Source organism: Ictidomys tridecemlineatus, chromosome 10 (genome assembly GCF_052094955.1).
Source record: "Ictidomys tridecemlineatus isolate mIctTri1 chromosome 10, mIctTri1.hap1, whole genome shotgun sequence".
NCBI classification, from domain to species: Eukaryota; Metazoa; Chordata; class Mammalia; order Rodentia; family Sciuridae; genus Ictidomys; species Ictidomys tridecemlineatus.
This window is the reverse complement of record NC_135486.1, coordinates 136,405,387-136,421,745: the sequence shown is the minus strand read 5'-3', so window position 1 is coordinate 136,421,745 and position 16,359 is coordinate 136,405,387. Positions and strand designations below refer to the sequence as shown.

At 59.6% G+C, this 16,359-nt stretch overlaps 1 protein-coding gene and 1 pseudogene across 2 annotated transcripts; both read left to right on the top strand.

Moving 5' to 3' along the window:
• The first annotated feature begins 2,700 nt into the window (after nt 1-2,700).
• On the top strand, nt 2,701-5,389 carry LOC101967176 (large ribosomal subunit protein eL6-like; annotated as a pseudogene).
• Nucleotides 5,390-8,245: 2,856 nt separating this feature from the next.
• Nucleotides 8,246-13,558, top strand: Tekt4 (tektin 4). Of its 2 annotated transcripts, XM_005323628.3 has the most exons (6): nt 8,246-8,946; nt 10,203-10,273; nt 10,607-10,750; nt 11,519-11,741; nt 12,408-12,562; nt 13,281-13,558. In XM_005323628.3, the coding sequence occupies exons 1-6, from the start codon at nt 8,413-8,415 to the stop codon at nt 13,495-13,497; spliced, it is 1,344 nt and encodes a 447-aa protein (XP_005323685.1). In that variant the 5' UTR covers nt 8,246-8,412; the 3' UTR covers nt 13,498-13,558. The 2 variants fall into 2 exon arrangements, with proteins under 2 accessions (XP_005323685.1, XP_040133927.1); XM_040277993.2 differs by lacking the exon at nt 10,607-10,750.
• Nucleotides 13,559-16,359: the final 2,801 nt, after the last annotated feature.

The following is a 16,359-nucleotide window of genomic DNA, read 5'->3' as shown; positions in this document are numbered from 1 at the left end:
TCTCCTTCCCCGGCGGGGCCTTTTACCTGGTCCTTCCTATTTGTGGGTAGACAAGTACACAGTGTAGAGACTTCTGCAAAATCGCCAGTGAGGCGGGGCTGGATGGGCCCCAGAGACCCTGCTTTTGGACTCCAATGATGTGCCCAGTGCCCAGCCTGAACCTCCACTGTGGCGGCCCACATCTGTCCACCTTGGGACAAGGATCCAGTATCCCATCTGGCTGGAGTCTCCCTCCTAGGAAAGGTCAGGCCCTCAGCCAGCTGGTTCCACTGGGGTCTGCTGGATCTAGCCAGAGGTGATATGGTCACGACTCCCCACAGGCCCTGCCAAGACCACCAGAGCCTGCCCAGGGTAGGAAACTTCATGGGGGACTGGGGAGGTCAGTTTGTAGAGGACATAGTGAGGCCAGACCTATCATGGCAGAGAGGGGTTGATCAGAGGTGGAGGGCTGACCAGAGGTGGAGGGACAGGTCAAACCGCTTCTCTCTTCTCTCTGCAGTAGGTCCTGCCTTCGGCTAAGCAGGGCCCATTCTGACCAGAATCACAGGCGCCTGGACAGAAGCCATGCTGTCCTCCATCCCACATAACTAGAGGACAGCAAGCCATGCTACCCACCTCTCCCCACAGTTGGGACCCTCGTCACCGCCAAGTCCAGGCCCTTTGGAGGCATGTGGTGTGAATGCTGGGAAGCCCGTGGAGGCAGCAGGTGGGGAGCTGCCCAGGAACCCAGGGTGGGCTGCAGTAGGTGTGTGGGCCTCTCTGAGCCCTGCACAGTTGGGAGGCATGGTGAGTCCTTCCTGGGGCCACGGGGCTGGGACTGGAACCACCAGCACACTGCACAGGTTGTCCCTGGCAGGTGCTGTGAGCTCTCAAGTCCTGTCCCAAGGGTCAGCCCACTGGTGCTGGGTGCCTCACCCTGGCTGGGGGCTCCTGTGCTGCAGCCCTGGGAACTGGTCCTGGCTCTTCTGGGCAGCAGGCAGGTGAGGCTGCCAGCTCCACAGGCCTGGCAGGGAGGAGCTGCTCTGATCGCCCACTCAGCACGGGGCCTCTTTACTCTGTGCTGTCCCTGACCCTGTGAGGCTGGAAGGTCTCCTAGGAGTTTTCAAAGGCTATGCTGGCCTTTGAGCCATCCTCTGAGGAGCGGGGACTGCCTTGGCCTCAGAGCCTGGCAGCTGGCCTTGTCCCTGGGGGATCACACTCTCTGCCCAGCCCCCAGGTGAGGTTGGAAAGCTTCAAATGGCAGCCCCCATCCCCGCCCAGACCCAGGCCCCTCAGCCCCTCAGAGTCCACCTGCTAAGCCCAGGGCTGGGCTGGATTCCCATGCCACTAGTGCTGCTGCCTCCCCTCCTGTTTCCAGGCCTGTGACTGAGGTGTCCCAGGGGTGTGCTGGGCCCCTCACCAGCAGATCCTGGGACTCTTACCTTGAGGGGAAGCTGAGGCCTCAGACCTTTGACGTGGAGACAGCAGGGACCCCGTGAACCCCAGTGGTTCCCTATCCCCTCTGCACCTGGATCCTCTGTGGGGACCACCAGAAGTGGGGCCCGAGACCATCAGGAGGATCTCACTTCTCCCTAGTGCTCTCTGCCCGCCTTAGACCCACCAGTCAGAGGCACAGTGGTGCGGGCCACCCACCCTGGGATTCCAGAGGCCAAGAGTCAGGGTGTAGGCTACGTGGGGGCTAAGGCCCAGGGCACTCTTGCTCCTGCTATGGCCAGAGAAGAGGCCCTGCCATGGGTGGCTAACCTGCAGCCCTGGGCTGGGGTAGAGATGATGCAGGAGGTGGACAGACCCTGTGGTCACCTTGGTCACCCATGGCCCCCGTGTTGATGAAACCAAGGTGCTAGGTGGAGCTCAGGGTGCAGCCCTGACCCCTCCCCCAATTGTCTCCACAATTGCTCAGTCCAGAGATGCTGAGGATCCTGTGTGAAGACGTCAGATGTGCCACATAAGTTAGCAGCCACGTGAACTGAGCAGGAGGAGGAATAGGAAGGGGAGGAGGTGCTTCCCTCCATGGGCAGAGGCTGCTGTATGCTCATCTGACCTTCCTCCTTCCGTGGGAAGGAGTGCTGGGAGCCCTGGTGTCTGCGGGGCTAGTGAGTATGCGGGGAGGGCTCCAGCTTCTGGCATTGGGGTCTTTCTTAGGGTCCAGTGAAGCCCATCTCCCTGGACTACTCCCACCTTGTCCCCAGGACTGAGTCCCCAGTGAGGCTGTGGCCATAGTCCTATGGAGAACACAAGTCTTGAACACTCTGACTCCCTTATTGGGGTGTCTTAGAATGAGGCCACCTATCAGCCCCCACCAGCCTGGGGTCTTGGGCCAGGTAATTACTTGACCTCTCTGCGCCTCAGTTTTCCCACCAAGGTGCTTGGAGTGGGGGAGGAGGGAGACATGGGCATGGGGCCTGTTGACCTCTGCGTGTGGCTGGATGCCCAATGGTTGGTTAGCACGGGGGTCACATTGCTACTGGCTGTCAAGCCTTCAGGGCCAGCACCCTTTCCCACCTGCATGGCCTCAGCTTGGACATCAGCAACCTCCACGAAGCTGGCCCATCCTGACCCGGCTCTGCAGAAGCAAAATCTCTGCTAAATCCTCTATTTAATTTTCTTCTCTAGAAAATTGTAGGAGTTCTGGAGATAAAGCTGAGCTGATAAACTGGGGATTTGGCCATTCTCGCAGGCAGCAGCCCAGGATGCCCCCCTCCTCTGCTGTGGGCCAGCACCCCACAGCAGGCCTGCATAGGCAGGCACCCGCCTCCTGGCTCCTGGGCTTCAGGGACACCTGGCAAGGACATGCGAGGGTCAGACCCAAGGACACCCTGGGCCCTGAAAGAAGACAGAGAACTTCAGGGCCTTTCTCAGCTCCTCTGCCAGGGTGGGCAGTGGGCACTTGGGCTGGCCAGGGCTAAAGCTCTGCCCTAAGAGTCCCACCAGCCTGATGGAGACCAGCAGCACCCTCCTCTCGACTGCCTCCTGCCCAGACAGCCAGGGTCTCTTCTGGCTGCCCAGCCTCCATCCAGTTTCCGTGGATCCAGTCTAGGCCCAGGCCTTTTGCCCACGTCCCTCCAGCTCCACGCTCATCATGCTGCCATCAGGGCACCAAGTAGCTTCCAGCCACGTCTTAGTACAAGTCTGTCTCAGACCCTGGATGTCCGGATCTGTAGAACAGCTCCTTTGATGGGTCCTGCCCTCCTGTGGGTGCTTCCCAACTTCTGAGGGTGTGTGTGCTTGTGCCAGGCACTCTTGGTAGGGATGGGCTATTGCCTGTCCTTCTTGTCCTGCCCCCATTGTTTGCAGTCCTTTTCTATAGTGTGGGGGTCACTTGCAAGGCAGGGACTGCCAAGGCAGGTGCAAGAGTAGACCATTTCCAGAAAGCCAGATGGACTGCTAAGACCCTTGGGGCAGACATTCTGGGCACTGGGTCACTGGGCTGCCTGATTCAGAGGCTGGGCAGAGCACCTGGGTGCTGGAGGTAGACACAGCTGCCCAGAAGCCAGCTGCTCAGCTTCAAGCAGGTGAGCTGCTATAGGGCCTCGCCTGGGCTCTGCCTCTGTGGCAATATCCGTGGTCCTGGGGCCCCTTCTGCACCCGCCTGAGGCTGGGGTGTGATCGAGGAAGTGGATCACCAGCTCCTGGTCCATCTGGTCTGCCATGTGCAGAGACACAGTGGGGACTCCATGGAGGGTCACCCCAAGCCCCTGTCACCACACAGGCACGACTTGTGTCCCCTGCAGACTGTGGCCTACAGTGCTCTTCCTCCAGAAAGCCTCCTGGGCCTGCCTCCCCCAAGCCTCTTCTCCCTCGCTTCCCATGTCCATGTGACACATGGTGTCCAGTTGCTGCAGGGCCAGCTCATAGCTGTCCAAACTGCTTTAAGTCCTCCTGTTTATCAAAACGTCTTGCTGGTCCCAGGAGAGGTGCAGGGATGTGCCACCCCCCGCACCCCTGCACAGCTCCTTAAGTTGTCGTTCCTGCCAGGATAAGTAGGGGGGGGCCAGGCCAGGGAACAGCCAGGTGGCTCAATCTCTCTCCCAGTCCCACCATGCTGCATGACCTTGGGCCTGTCCTGGCTATCCGGGCTTCCCAGGAAACGCCTGTCACAGGTGGAGGCTGTGAAGCTAAGTGGAGGTGACATGCTGGTCACCTGCTGGTACCTTCCAGGCTGGATACAGCAGGCAGGGGCCTTTGGCCTGAGGCCAGCTGGCCAGACCCAGCAGGAAGGTCCCTCTCACCCAGGCCCACCCCAGTAATGGTATCTGGAGAGTCTCTGGGGACAGGCCATGGTCACTGCTGCTCCAGAAGAAGCTTTCTGTATCTACGTGCCATGCAGGTACGAGAGGTCAAGGATGACTCAGTTCTCTTTCCCATCTTACACAACGGCAGTTGAGAAGGCTGATCTGGACACTAGGAGAAGAAACCTGCAGCCAAGAAGGCTGATGCCGTTGGCAAGTTAAAAAGGGAGACCCCAAGCTGAGAAGCCCAAGAGGGGAAGCCCCACTGCAGCCGAGACCCTGTCCTGGCTGGAGGAGCTGGAGATACTCCCAATCTGGGAGGTGTTCCTGAAGGGCCGTGTACGAGAGGAAGCACTCAGCTGCTGCATCAAAGTCGAGGAGAAGGAGGAGAAGGTTCTTGTTGCTGTCACAGCACCAGTTGGTGGTGACAAGAATGGGAGGTGCCAGGGTGGTGAGGCTTTGCAAAATGCCTAGATGCTATCCCACTGCAGATGTGCCAGGAAAGCTGCTAAGCCATGGCAAAACACCCCCAGACAGCGGGTGGGAAACTGCGAGTCAGCCTCACTCCGGGCCCATCCTGATCTTTCTCACCGGGTGCCACGGAGGCAAGAGAGGGGTCTTCCCAAAGCCGCTGAGCAGTGGCTTGCTACTTGGGTCGGCACTTCTTTCCTTTAAGCAAGTTCCTCTTCATAGAACACACCAGAAATGTGCCATCGCCACTGCCACAAAGGCTGATGTCAGCAACATGAAAATCCTAAATACCTCACTGATGCTTACTTCAAGAAGAAGAAGTTGGGGCTGGGGATGTGGCTCAAGTGGTAACGCGCTCGCCTGGCAAGCACGGGGTGCTGGGTTCGATCCTCAGCACCACATACAAATAGAAAAAGATGTTGTGTCCACCGAAAACTGAAAAATAAATATTAAAAAATTCTCTCTCTCTCTTAAAAAAAAAAAAAAAAAAAAAAAGCCCAGACACCAGGAAGGTGGAATCTTCAACAAAGAAAGAGAAATATGAGATCACAGAGCAGCGCAAGGTTGATCAGAAAGCTGTGGACTCACAAATTTTACCCTAAACCAAAGCTGTTCCTTATTTCCGGGGCTATATGCCATCCGTTTTTGCTCTCACAAATAAAATTTACCATCACAAATTGATGTTCTAAATTTCTTACATAGAATCTAATTAAATAACTGATACATTAAAAAAGAAAAAAGAGGTGGTCAAGGATGGTCACAGCATTTCCAGGGAGAACCTTGAGGTCTGAACTACTAGTCAGGCCAAGGTCACGTCCCTGGGTGAAACTGGGATGGAGCCCTGCAGTCTCCTGGGCCCCCTGGAGCCCAAGGCCATTATCACAGAGGACTGGTATCAAAGCCGCCCTTCTGTAGCCAGGGCCAGTGACTCTGCGGCTACCCTGGTGGGACAAGACTAGGACTCAACAGAACACTGCCTGGGCGGCATGGGGTGGGCTGAGGCCAGGGCAGCCCCCCACCCATCCACAATCCCAGTGGCCCCTGTACAGAGATGCATGTTTCAGAGCCAGGCCCCACAGCCATACAGCCCCTGGGCCACTGCCTGCAGCTAGCCAGGTGACCATGGCCCTACCCTCTCCAACCCTGTGCTTGAGCAGGGCTCTAACAGGCCCCCTCTGGCCCAGCTCAGGGGCTGCCTGGGGCTTGTGAGGTGAGACCCCACACGACAGGGGCACCTAGAGGGAAGGGACTCTGCAGAGAATTGGTTAGGGGCATCCTTTGGGGCTGCTCTGGGAGGAAGGAGCTCCTGGTCTCTGAGCAGCAAGCACAGTCTGGATGGGACCCAGGGCCTTTCTGACCCCACTGAGGCTCCAAATCCTCAAGGGGAGGGGTGCCAAGGCCCAAGCCCCAGGGAACCATGGCAAGTTCCAAGAACCAATCCTCCCAACGAAAATGTAATTTGGAAACCAGAAAATCCAATAGGGCTGAGTGCCACAAGTGTCCGCTCAGCTCCAGCACCACATCCTGCATAGCTGTGCCCACCTAGCCAGCTGCCCACCCTGGCCTTGCTCCTGTACTTGACTGCCCAGGCTGTGTGGGGCATGAAGGCCTCAAGGTCACCATTTAGTGGCTTCCACTCAGGCTATGCCCTGAGCAGGCAGGGAAACAGGCTGCCAGCGCCCCTGCTTGGCTACATAGAGGATGGGGTAGGAGCTATTCTCAGGCTACCTTCACCCATGAACACCTCTGGCTTCTGGACAGAGGGCCAGGGACAGTGGTTGAGAGGGAAAGGCCCTACCCATCCCCTCAGGTACTCTATCCACCAGGCTGTGGAGCCAGCCTCCTGGAGCTCTGCCTGAGACGGAGCCTCGTGGGAGCAGGGCCTACCTACCATGCTCCCTGGAACCTGGACACTGAGGCTGAGGGTCACCAAGCTTGGCTCAGCCGGGCCTCCTCTTCCTTTGCAGTCCTCTGGGTGTGGGCCAGGGGATGGAGGCTGGCAGCTCCCCACCACTCTGGCTATGGGAAAGGGCATCCTGTGAAGCACAGGCTCTAGACAGAAGGTAGAGCCAGGGGTCCTGCCCAAGTGGCCCTGTGCCTGCAGCCATCTGGGGAAGTCACAGAGGGGCTTGAGGATGGGCCCCAGGCCACATCAGCCCCCAAAGTCCCACCTCCCGCCCCTGAAGGATAGCAGGAGCAGCTGCTCAGTCTGGTCAGGGAAGTCTCAGGACTGCTGTCCCCAAAGCCCTTGTGCACGAAGCACCTGCTGCACAGGTGGTATAAGGGCCACGCTGCATGTGGGAGGTAACGCCAGGCTAGACCTGTACCTCTGTGACAGCAGCACGGAACAAGGGCCTTGCTGCGAGGTCAGTGTAGGGGAGGGCCCCAGGAGGCACAGCCTGGTTAAGGTCAGGCCAAAGCTGGTGTGTCTGAGGAGAAGGCTGGGGGCCAGGGGAACTGGAGGGAGAGGAGGCAGAAAAGGCTGGAGCCACAGGACCCCTGTTGGGGTAGGATGCAGGTTTCCTGCTGGGAGGATAGTGTGTGGTGGGGTGCCTCCAGGGAAGCCAGCAGAGAGGCTGCAGGGCCACCCAGAGCAGGGTGGTCAGGGAGCTGGTGCCCAGAAACATTCTATAGCCAATAGTGCCACCTGCTGCTCATGTTGGGTGTCTCCCTGGCCTGACTCTCCCTGGCCCCAGGATGGATAGGATGTATTTCCTGGGGTGCAACCCAGCTCTGAGTGACCTTGGGACACACTGGGCAGACCTGCTGCCTCCCTCTGAGGTAGATGTGGCAGTCTGACTTCAGGCACAGGCTGAGCTCAACCCTACACAGCCACCTCCCTGCACTGTCCTAGGAAGACCTAAGCTGGGACAGCTAGGAGGAGCAGATGTGGCCAGGGTCCCAGTAGGCACTGCCCTGGGCTCAGTCTCCCAAGTGTGGAGCAGGGACCAGGTTGGGACTGCTTTCCCTGGGGCTGCAGGCTCTGACTGGTTGAGATGGCAGGTTAGGGGTTGGCTGAGGGACCACTGGTGTGGAGTAGAGCTGGATTGGGGGACATGGAGGCAGGAGAGAAGCCCCCTTGAGGACTGCAGAGGTGAGGTGCACTGTCTGTACTAGCACCCCACCCCAGGCCCATCCCGGACAGCCCCTCCCTCCAACAGGGCCTCATAAGAGACAGGGCCTCACTGTCTTGCTATTGGAGCATAGAGTCCAGCACAGGGCCAGGCCCGGAAAACAACCCTAGGCACAAAGGACAGATGAGCCAACAAAGGTAACAGAGTGCTTAGGGCTACAGGATCCCCTCCCCCCACCGAAGGCTCCCAGATCACAGGGACACACAGGCCTGGGATGGCCCCCTGCTCTGTCCCCCCTAGAACAGGGACACATAGGCCTGGGACTGGACCCAGGAACCTCCAGGAGATCTGCACCTTAGTCATGGGGGGGGGGGGATGATGGGGAGGAGCTGCTGGGCCCTTTAAGAGGCAGTTCTGCCGGCCCTGACTTACCCTCCCCCGAAGGAGGGGCCCTGCTGCCCAGCAACAGGAGGCCCTTGGTGTGTACAGTGTCCTATCGCTTGGGCGACCAGGAGCTGCGTTCTCTTGAGACACTGTGGCTGGTGCTGTCCTGCTGACCTCCCTGCTGACCTCCCTGCTGACTGCCAGTGACCCTCCCTCTTGTGCCCCACCCAGCCCCTGGCTGGGTGGCCAGCACCATGGCGCAGACTGATGTGCTACTGACTAAGGAGCCGGCCCCGCAGACTGTGCCACCGTGTGAGCTATCACCCAAGGTGTATGATGTGGCCTGCAATACGGGGGCCTATACGTCCTCAGGCCTGGCCACCACCGGTTTCCGCACGGCCAAGTACCTGATGGACGAGTGGTACCAGAACTTGTACGCCCACTACCACCAGGCCTTTGCAGACCGTGACCACTCAGAGCGGCAGCGGCATGAGAGCCAGCACCTGGCATCGGAGACGGAGGCGCTGGCCCAGCGCACGCAGCAGGACTCCACACGCAGGGTGGGCGAGCGCCTGCAGGACATGCACAGCTGGAAGTCAGAGCTGCAGCGGGAGGTGGAGGAGCTGATCGCGGATACTGACTTGCTGCTGGCCCAGAAGCTGCGGCTGGAGCGTGCCCTGGACGCCTCGGCGGTGCCTTACTCCATCGCCATGGACAACCTGCAGTGCCGGGAGCGCCGCCAGCACCCCGACCTCGTGCGGGACCATGTGGAGGTGGAGCTGCTGAAGGTGAGCAGAGGACAGCACCTGCCGCCCTAGGGCCCGTTCTCTCCAGAGCTCTGGGAACTGAAGCCTGGCCCTGGCTCCAGGGCCGAGTTTGAGGCTCCCCCTCCCAGGACGCCCTGCCCTGGACTTCTGTTCTCACAATGGAAACTCAGGCCAGTCAGAGCAGTAGGCATAGGGGCGGGCCAGGAGCTGTTTGCACCTGTTCATGCCACATGCCGCCCCTTCCTCACCTCCTGAGTTTCCCTTCTCTGAATGTTCCCTGTCTCCTTCAAACCCAGCATGACATGGCCTTGGGAGCCCCAGGAGGACTAACAGGCCTGGTTGCTGCTCCTGGGTCTGCAGAATTCCTGAGTCTCTCAAAGTCAGGGCCTCTGTATGCAAAGGCCTATGGCAACCTGAGATTCAGGGAGATAAAGAGCCAGTCCCAGGGCCTCAGGGAGCCCCTGCCCCAGCCCACACTCAGGCAGCAACTTGAGTCCCTCCCCTCCCACATTCTCTCCACATGCCCACCCACTCCCTCCTAGGGCCCCTGCGAGGCTGTCTGCCTGCTCAAGATTCCCTAACAAGAACACCAAGGAAGGTGCAGGAGTGGGGACACAGACCACAGAGGAGGAGGGGCGTAGAAACCCTACCAAACCCAAGTCACAGGGAAGAGGGTCCTTCACACACAGAACAGAAACCCACACTGGGCATGGTGGTGCACTCCTGTAAACCCAGCAGCCTAGGAGGCTGAGGCAGGAGGATCCCAAGTTTGAGTCATCTCATTTAATTTTTGAGGATCTTAAGAGATCTGTCTCAAAAATTAAAAGGGCTGGGGGTGTAGTTCAGTTGTAGAGCAAACCTGGGCTCAATCCCCAGCACCCCCCCAACACACCCCCAAAAAGGAAACCCAGCATTCCCCTCACATTCTTGATTCTCTGAGGTCCTCAGAGGGTAAGGCTAGCACTTTCAGTGCACTGGGTGGGCTTTGGGGATAATCTCAGAGCCTAGGGAAACTGTCTCAGGTGACCCTCCCCGCAGCCCCTAGAAGCCCTGGCAGAAAAACGCCACCAAAAAGGTTAAGAAGCCCAGAATGAGCCCAGGAAGAAAGCTGGCTCACTCTGTTCTCCAGGAAAAAACAGTGGGGTGAAGGCTGACGAGGGACTGGACCTGAAGTTCTACAGGGATCCAGGGCCCATAGTAGCCTGTGCCTCCTCAGACCCTCACCAGGGGTGATAGCAGGAGGGCTGCTGCTCAAGAGGGGTCTCCTCCTCCTCCAGGAGGCTGAGCTCATCCGGAACATCCAGCAGTTGCTGAAGAGGACCATCATGCAAGCTGTGAACCAGATACGGTGGGTCACAGTGGCCCCCAGGGTGGCCTAGGGATGGCCCCGTCTCCAGCCATAGGCTAGCTGTGGGGTGGGACATGGGGGTGTGTGACCCTGTGGCTCAGAGAGGGGAGGGGGCCACCAGGCCAGTCGGTAGCACAGGGCTGACAGTTTCAACCAGGCCAGCATCTGTTCTGAAGTCTCCTACCTGGGGGGCTGCTCCTGGCACTGCTGGCTTGTGAGGGCCCCAGGGACACCCTGGACAGTCCAGGTCCTGGAGCTGAGCTGGAGCCCGTGCAGCTGGGAGGGGTTATGGTCCTGGTGCCGTGCGGCTCCAGACCACCCTTCCCTCCCCAGGCTGAACCGGCAGCACAAGGAGACTTGCGAGATGGACTGGTCAGACAAGGTGGAGTCCTACAACATTGATGATACTTGTGCCCGTTACAACAACCAGAGCACCCAAGTGCAGTTCCACCCACACTCCACCAAGCTGGAGGAAAGGTGGGAACCCCAGGGCAAGCCCAACACCTGCCCACTCGCGGCTGCCCCTGTGGAGATCTGCAGGACTCCTTCCCCCAGACCCCAAATACTCTCATTAACCAAGCCTCTTGGGCAGCACTCCGCTCCCGGGACCCACAAGCAAACAAGACCCCTGCTCCGGCCAGGCACAGTAGCATAGGCCTGTAATCCCAGCGCCTCTGGAGGCTGAGACAGGAGGATCCCAAGTTCAAAGCCAGCCTCAGCAAAAGCGAGGCACTAAGCAACTCAGCGAGACCACGTCTTTAAATAAGATACAAAATAGGGCTGGGGTGTGGTTCAGTGGTCGAGTACCCCTGAGTTCAATCCTTGGTAGCTCCCTGAAAAAAGACCGCTGACCCTGTGCCCAGCATCCATGCAGTTAACACAGGTCCAGGGAGGCGCCAGGTTGCGTTTCCGCACGCGACCAGCAGAGGGCACGCGACACCCGCCGGAGTCAGCACCACCTGGGGTGGGGGGCGGTGGGGATGTGGCTTGGCCGTGGGGCGAGGGATGGGGCGCCATGGGACGTAGCGGGGCCTTGGAATCTCGAAGAAGGACACGTGGGGACGAGGCGGAGTTACCAGGACTTGCTGGGTCATGGGACCGCGGGGGCACCGAGAACGCTACAGGGCGGGGCTACAGGGGCGCGGGGGCACTTGGCGAGGTCACTCGGGGCGGGGCGGGAAAGCACGCGGGAAGCGCCAGAACGGTCCGCACAGTCCACCCGACCGGCCACGTCCCCGCCCGCAGCGCCTCCACGCCCGAGACCTGGGCCAGGTTCACTCAAGACAACCTGCTCCGCGCCGAGCGGGAGCTTCTGGCCTCGGCCAACTTGCGGACGCTCATCGACGCAATCCTGCGGGACACCAGTGAGGACCTGCGGCTGCAGTGCGACGCAGTCAACCTGGCCTTCTCGCGCCGCTGCGAGGAACTGGAGGACGCGCTCCACAAGCTGCGGTGCCACCTGCACAAGGTGGGGGTCGCAGGGACATACCCGCCTCTAGGAAGCCTACCCCGTCAAAAGCGCCAGCCCGGACACGCCCCCGCGTGGGCACTCCCACTCCTTATGGGACAAGTCCTCCCTGGGACACGCCCACTCCTGGAAATTCTTGCCCCATAAAGAGAGACTGGATCCTCTGCGGTATGCACAGCCATGAGGGGCCTCCTCAGCCCTCCTCTGCCTTCCGGGCACCGCCCCCTGCCCCTGTGAGACCCCAGAAGCAGGCATTCACATCTCACTCCTTAAGCTGGTGTAAAACCAGGTTCCATTGGAAGTTCCAAGTTTCTGGGTGGCTGACCAGCAGTGACAGCCTGCAGGGTGGGCTGGGGTCAGGAGGTGTGGGGCACAGTGTGTCTTGGTCTCTCTCTGACTCCAGGCACTTAGCGTGGCCTTTGCTTGCCTCCACGTCCCAGGGTTGGGGCCTGTTGACCACCAGGGCTCTGGACTCTCAGGCCAGAGCTGGGATGTAGCAGGCTGCACTGGGTGCCCCTGGATGGGGCTCCTGCTAGACACAGCCCTGAGGCTGGGGTCTCCAGCCAGGCCTGGAGTGTGGCCAGGGAAGGAGGAAGTGCCGGGGAGAGAGAGAGGGTAGCCTGCAGGTGCAGGCCTGGCTCAGGGCCATGACACTGTCCTCTGCAGATCCTGCGGGAGATCACTGACCAGGAGCACCAGGTGGCAGTGCTGAAGCAGGCCATCAAGGACAAGGAGGCCCCGCTGCGCGTGGCCCAGACCCGCCTGTACCAACGCTCATTCCGGCCCAATGTGGAGCTGTGCCGGGACACTGCCCAGTTCAGGTGCCCAGAGTCTCTGATCTCCCTCAGCCATTGAAGCCTCTCACACAAGCAGATATGGACCCTGGACGTGATCGTGGGTGGGGCTTGCATGTCAGGGTTCCATGTCACTCAGGGCTGTCTGATCTTCCTGCAAGGGACCTCAGGGCCTGACAAGCTGAACTTCTGAGGCCACAGGCCCAGAGGAAGGCCCTGCAGGCCTGTCTGCCCACCCTGCCTCTCTGCTGTAGAGTGACTGTGTTCCTTCTGAAGCATGAATGGGTCACATGTTTGTTTTCCTAGTTCATCAAGTCCCAATTGCCCTTCTAACATGCGTCCCCCCTTCTTTCTCCTTCTCTGTCCTTCAATTTGTTCAAGAAACTGGAGGCCTCAGCAGGTTCCAGTGGTGGGTACTGTGTCCAGTCATCAGGGATTGAGCCTGGTCAGCTGGCTACTGCTTACCATGGCCACTTGGTGCTGCTATTGCCCAAGGTCTTGCAGAGCCCAGGACAAAGGCTCCACTTCCCTGCTGGGAGCAGCTGGTGGAGGTCCTGCATAACTTGGAGAGAAGAGCCTCTTCCTTCACACTGTGGCCCTTAGAGCTCCACCCAAGGGCATGGCCCTGTCCCTGTCTTGCATGCCATAGGGTCAGCTTCCCTGTGGGTTTCCTGCCTGCCCAGAGTCCCCAACTTCTGGAACTCTGCTCCCCACCGAGCACCCACTCATGCACCTCCGCCCACAGGCTGGTGAGCGAGGTGGAGGAACTGCACATGTCCCTGGATGCACTAAGGGAGAAGCTCCAGGAGGCAGAGCAGGCATTGCGCAACCTGGAGGATACGCGTCTGAGCCTGGAGAAGGACATCGCCATCAAGACCAACAGCCTGTTCATCGACCGCCAGAAGTGCATGGCCCACCGTGCCCGGTACCCCAGCGTCCTCCAGCTGGCCGGCTACCAGTGACTGCTGCTGGCACCCGGTGGTACTGTGCTGTCCCAAATAAAAAACATATTGACTTTCTGCAGATGCGTGTGGTCCAGGGTGGAGTCTAATTGCTGTCCATCTGGGTAGCATCTCCCAACCTGTACAGCTAGGTTTTGCCTGTAGACCACATTGTTCTGGCCTGGAGAGATGAGGGCTCAGAGCTGAGGGCCAGTGGTCCTATGCTTCAGTGGACATCATCAGCCTAAGTGAAGACAGAGGCTCTCCACAACCCAACTTCACTGTTGCACTGTCCAGTCCAGAGCAGGGCTATCCATCTGGGCCTTCCCCTCCCCTCTGGGCTGGCTTCTTCCTGCCATCTCTGGCCTTGGGCATCCTGTTGGGGTCACCTCATGGCTCCTTCCCCTACACCCCAGGCCTTACCCTCAGCTCCTGAATCCTCAGGATGGGCTGATCCTCCCCAGCACCCTGCCTCCATAGGACCCAGGAAGGGAGCTGGTCACACCCTGAAGAGTGGGGAGGAGGCTCTTGTCTCTGAGGCCCAGGCCCACGGGGTGCTAGTACTGCCCTACAGGGAAAGGGGAGAGGAACAGAGGTGCAAAACCATCTGCACATGGACACCTAGCCCCAAGAGCCTGGGCTCTGCTGCCCCTGCCCCCACCACTTGCTGACCCCTACATAGGCCACTCCAAGTCCCTGTGTGGACCCCTGCAGTCACAGACCCCAGGAGAGCAGGCAAGTGCAGAGAGCCTTCCTGGGATCATCATCCACCAGGATGGGGATGGGGCGCCTGAGTGGGAGCAGGGCAGGGAGGGCTTCCTGTGGGAGGCCTTGGCTGCTGCAGTGTGGACCAAGGCACAGAGCCTGGGTCAGGGGAGGAGGTGGACATGCTGGATAGAGAGAGTCCTGAAGCCTCTTGCCCTCTTTGGCATTCTTCCGGGCCAGGCCCTTTTCTCCCTGGACTCTCACTGCCCACTGAGGGGGAGAGGCAAACATGGCCTAGGCAGCACCCTTCTGCTTTCTGTGCGGGTCACTCTCACACAGCTGCCCCTGCCAGGCCCCGCCCAGCCTTTGCCTGGCAGCCCTGCCCTTTCTTCTGCAGCCTTGACACCTGAAGGGGAGGGGCAGCAAGCATGGGAGGAGCCTCCAGGTCCTCCCTTCAGTAACGTTGCCTCCTGGTTCCACAGAAACTATTATCATGGCTTGGTCACCACGGCGACAGCCAGAGCCCTGCTCTTGCTCTCTAGTGTGCCATTTAAATTCACTCTGGGTGCTGCCACCATGAACCTCCAGTGGGGGGACAGTCCAGGGATTCTGGGGCTGGCAGAGACTTGGAAGCTATGCCTCTCAGCAGTACATGGAGCAGGTGGCCTGTACCCCTCTCCAGCTCATGGGTAGGGGCCCAGGAGCACGGCCAGCCATACCACCGTGAGGGTTGAGGACTGTTCATGTCATGTCCACACAGTTTTTCAAAGCCCCTGGAGGCCACCAGGCAGGACCTGGAACAGTGACCCCTCAATAGCCTGCAATCCCTGCCTCCTGCAGTAAACACCTCAGGGGCCAAGTGGCTGGGGTGGGGTCACCAGTTCCAGACCCTTGAATACCACTACCAAGGGGGGAGTCAGGCTGCCTACCTGGAGAAAGGACAGGAATGTCCAAATCTGTCCCCTGTCCTGTCACTCTGTGCAGAGCTGCTGCCCCATGTTGGCCAGGTGCTGGGGGGTGAGACACTCTCTGCTGTCCCACCACGCCTCGCCCCTCACCGCTAGTGGTAGATCATCACCAGCTCTAGCAGCAGAGTGTCTGCGAAGAGGCTCAGGAGATAACAGCCCCTCTGGGCCTCTGCTGCCAGCCTCATTATCACCTGCAGGCTCAAGCTGCTCCGCGCACCCTGCCCATCAGCACGCAGGGCCCTCGTCCCTGGCGTGGGAGAGCAGCAGGCTGCTGGGCTGAGGAGTGTGGGGGTGTGGGGGCTGTTCCTGGGCGAAGCTCTTCATCCCTAATGCTGGGGCAGGAGTGGCTCAGGAGGAGTTACTCTAGTCACACTGTGTGTTCCGGCTGCTCAGGCTCCCGGGGCCACCGAGGGTTTGTGTGCATTTGATCCCACACACCCGGGCTCCATGGCAGGTGAGCCACATCTGCAGGGCCTGGTTTTGCAGTGAGGCCGATGGCAACATGGCAATGGGATGGGCCTTCAGCCTGGAGCTGCCTGGCTGGACCACTGGGGTCTCCTACTCTCAATGAGTGCCCTCTAGACTCCCGGATTGTCCAGCTCCTCATCCCTGAATCCATCTGGTCACAGAAGGTCCCTCTATGGATCCTCTTCCTGCTGAAGAGATCACACAGGGGTCCTAAGGAGGGTGAGAGAAGCTCCAGGTGACTCAGGCCTCCACAGTAGCCAGGAGGACAGGTACCCACCTTGAGCTGCTCCTCTGCCCATAATGGGCCCAGCTTGCTTCTCCTTAGACAAGGGGCACTCTCTGCCACCCAGGGGTCTGCTAGGACCCCATGGCTCTTCTTGATCTCAGGAGGACAAGGGTGGAGAGGGAGGGCTGCTCCCAGCTACAGATTTGACCCCCCCTCCAGCTCTCTAGTGATCCTGTGCACTAGAGTCAGCTTTGCTTCATACACAGCATCATCCAGCCATACCTGGACACAGCTTCCTGGCAAATCAAGGCATCGCGGCCCCCTTCCAATTGCCTATGTTCCCCTATCTGTGCACCCCTGACCAGGCCACATGGTTGCTCTCATAGGCAGCAAAGAGCTGGCCCTGGACTGACCTTAGGGCCTCTGGCTACAGAGTCCATGGTCTGTCCTTCCCCGGGATGGCCAGACTTGGGCAGCTGTAGTGGACTCCGACTCAACGCATGTTACCCCAGAACC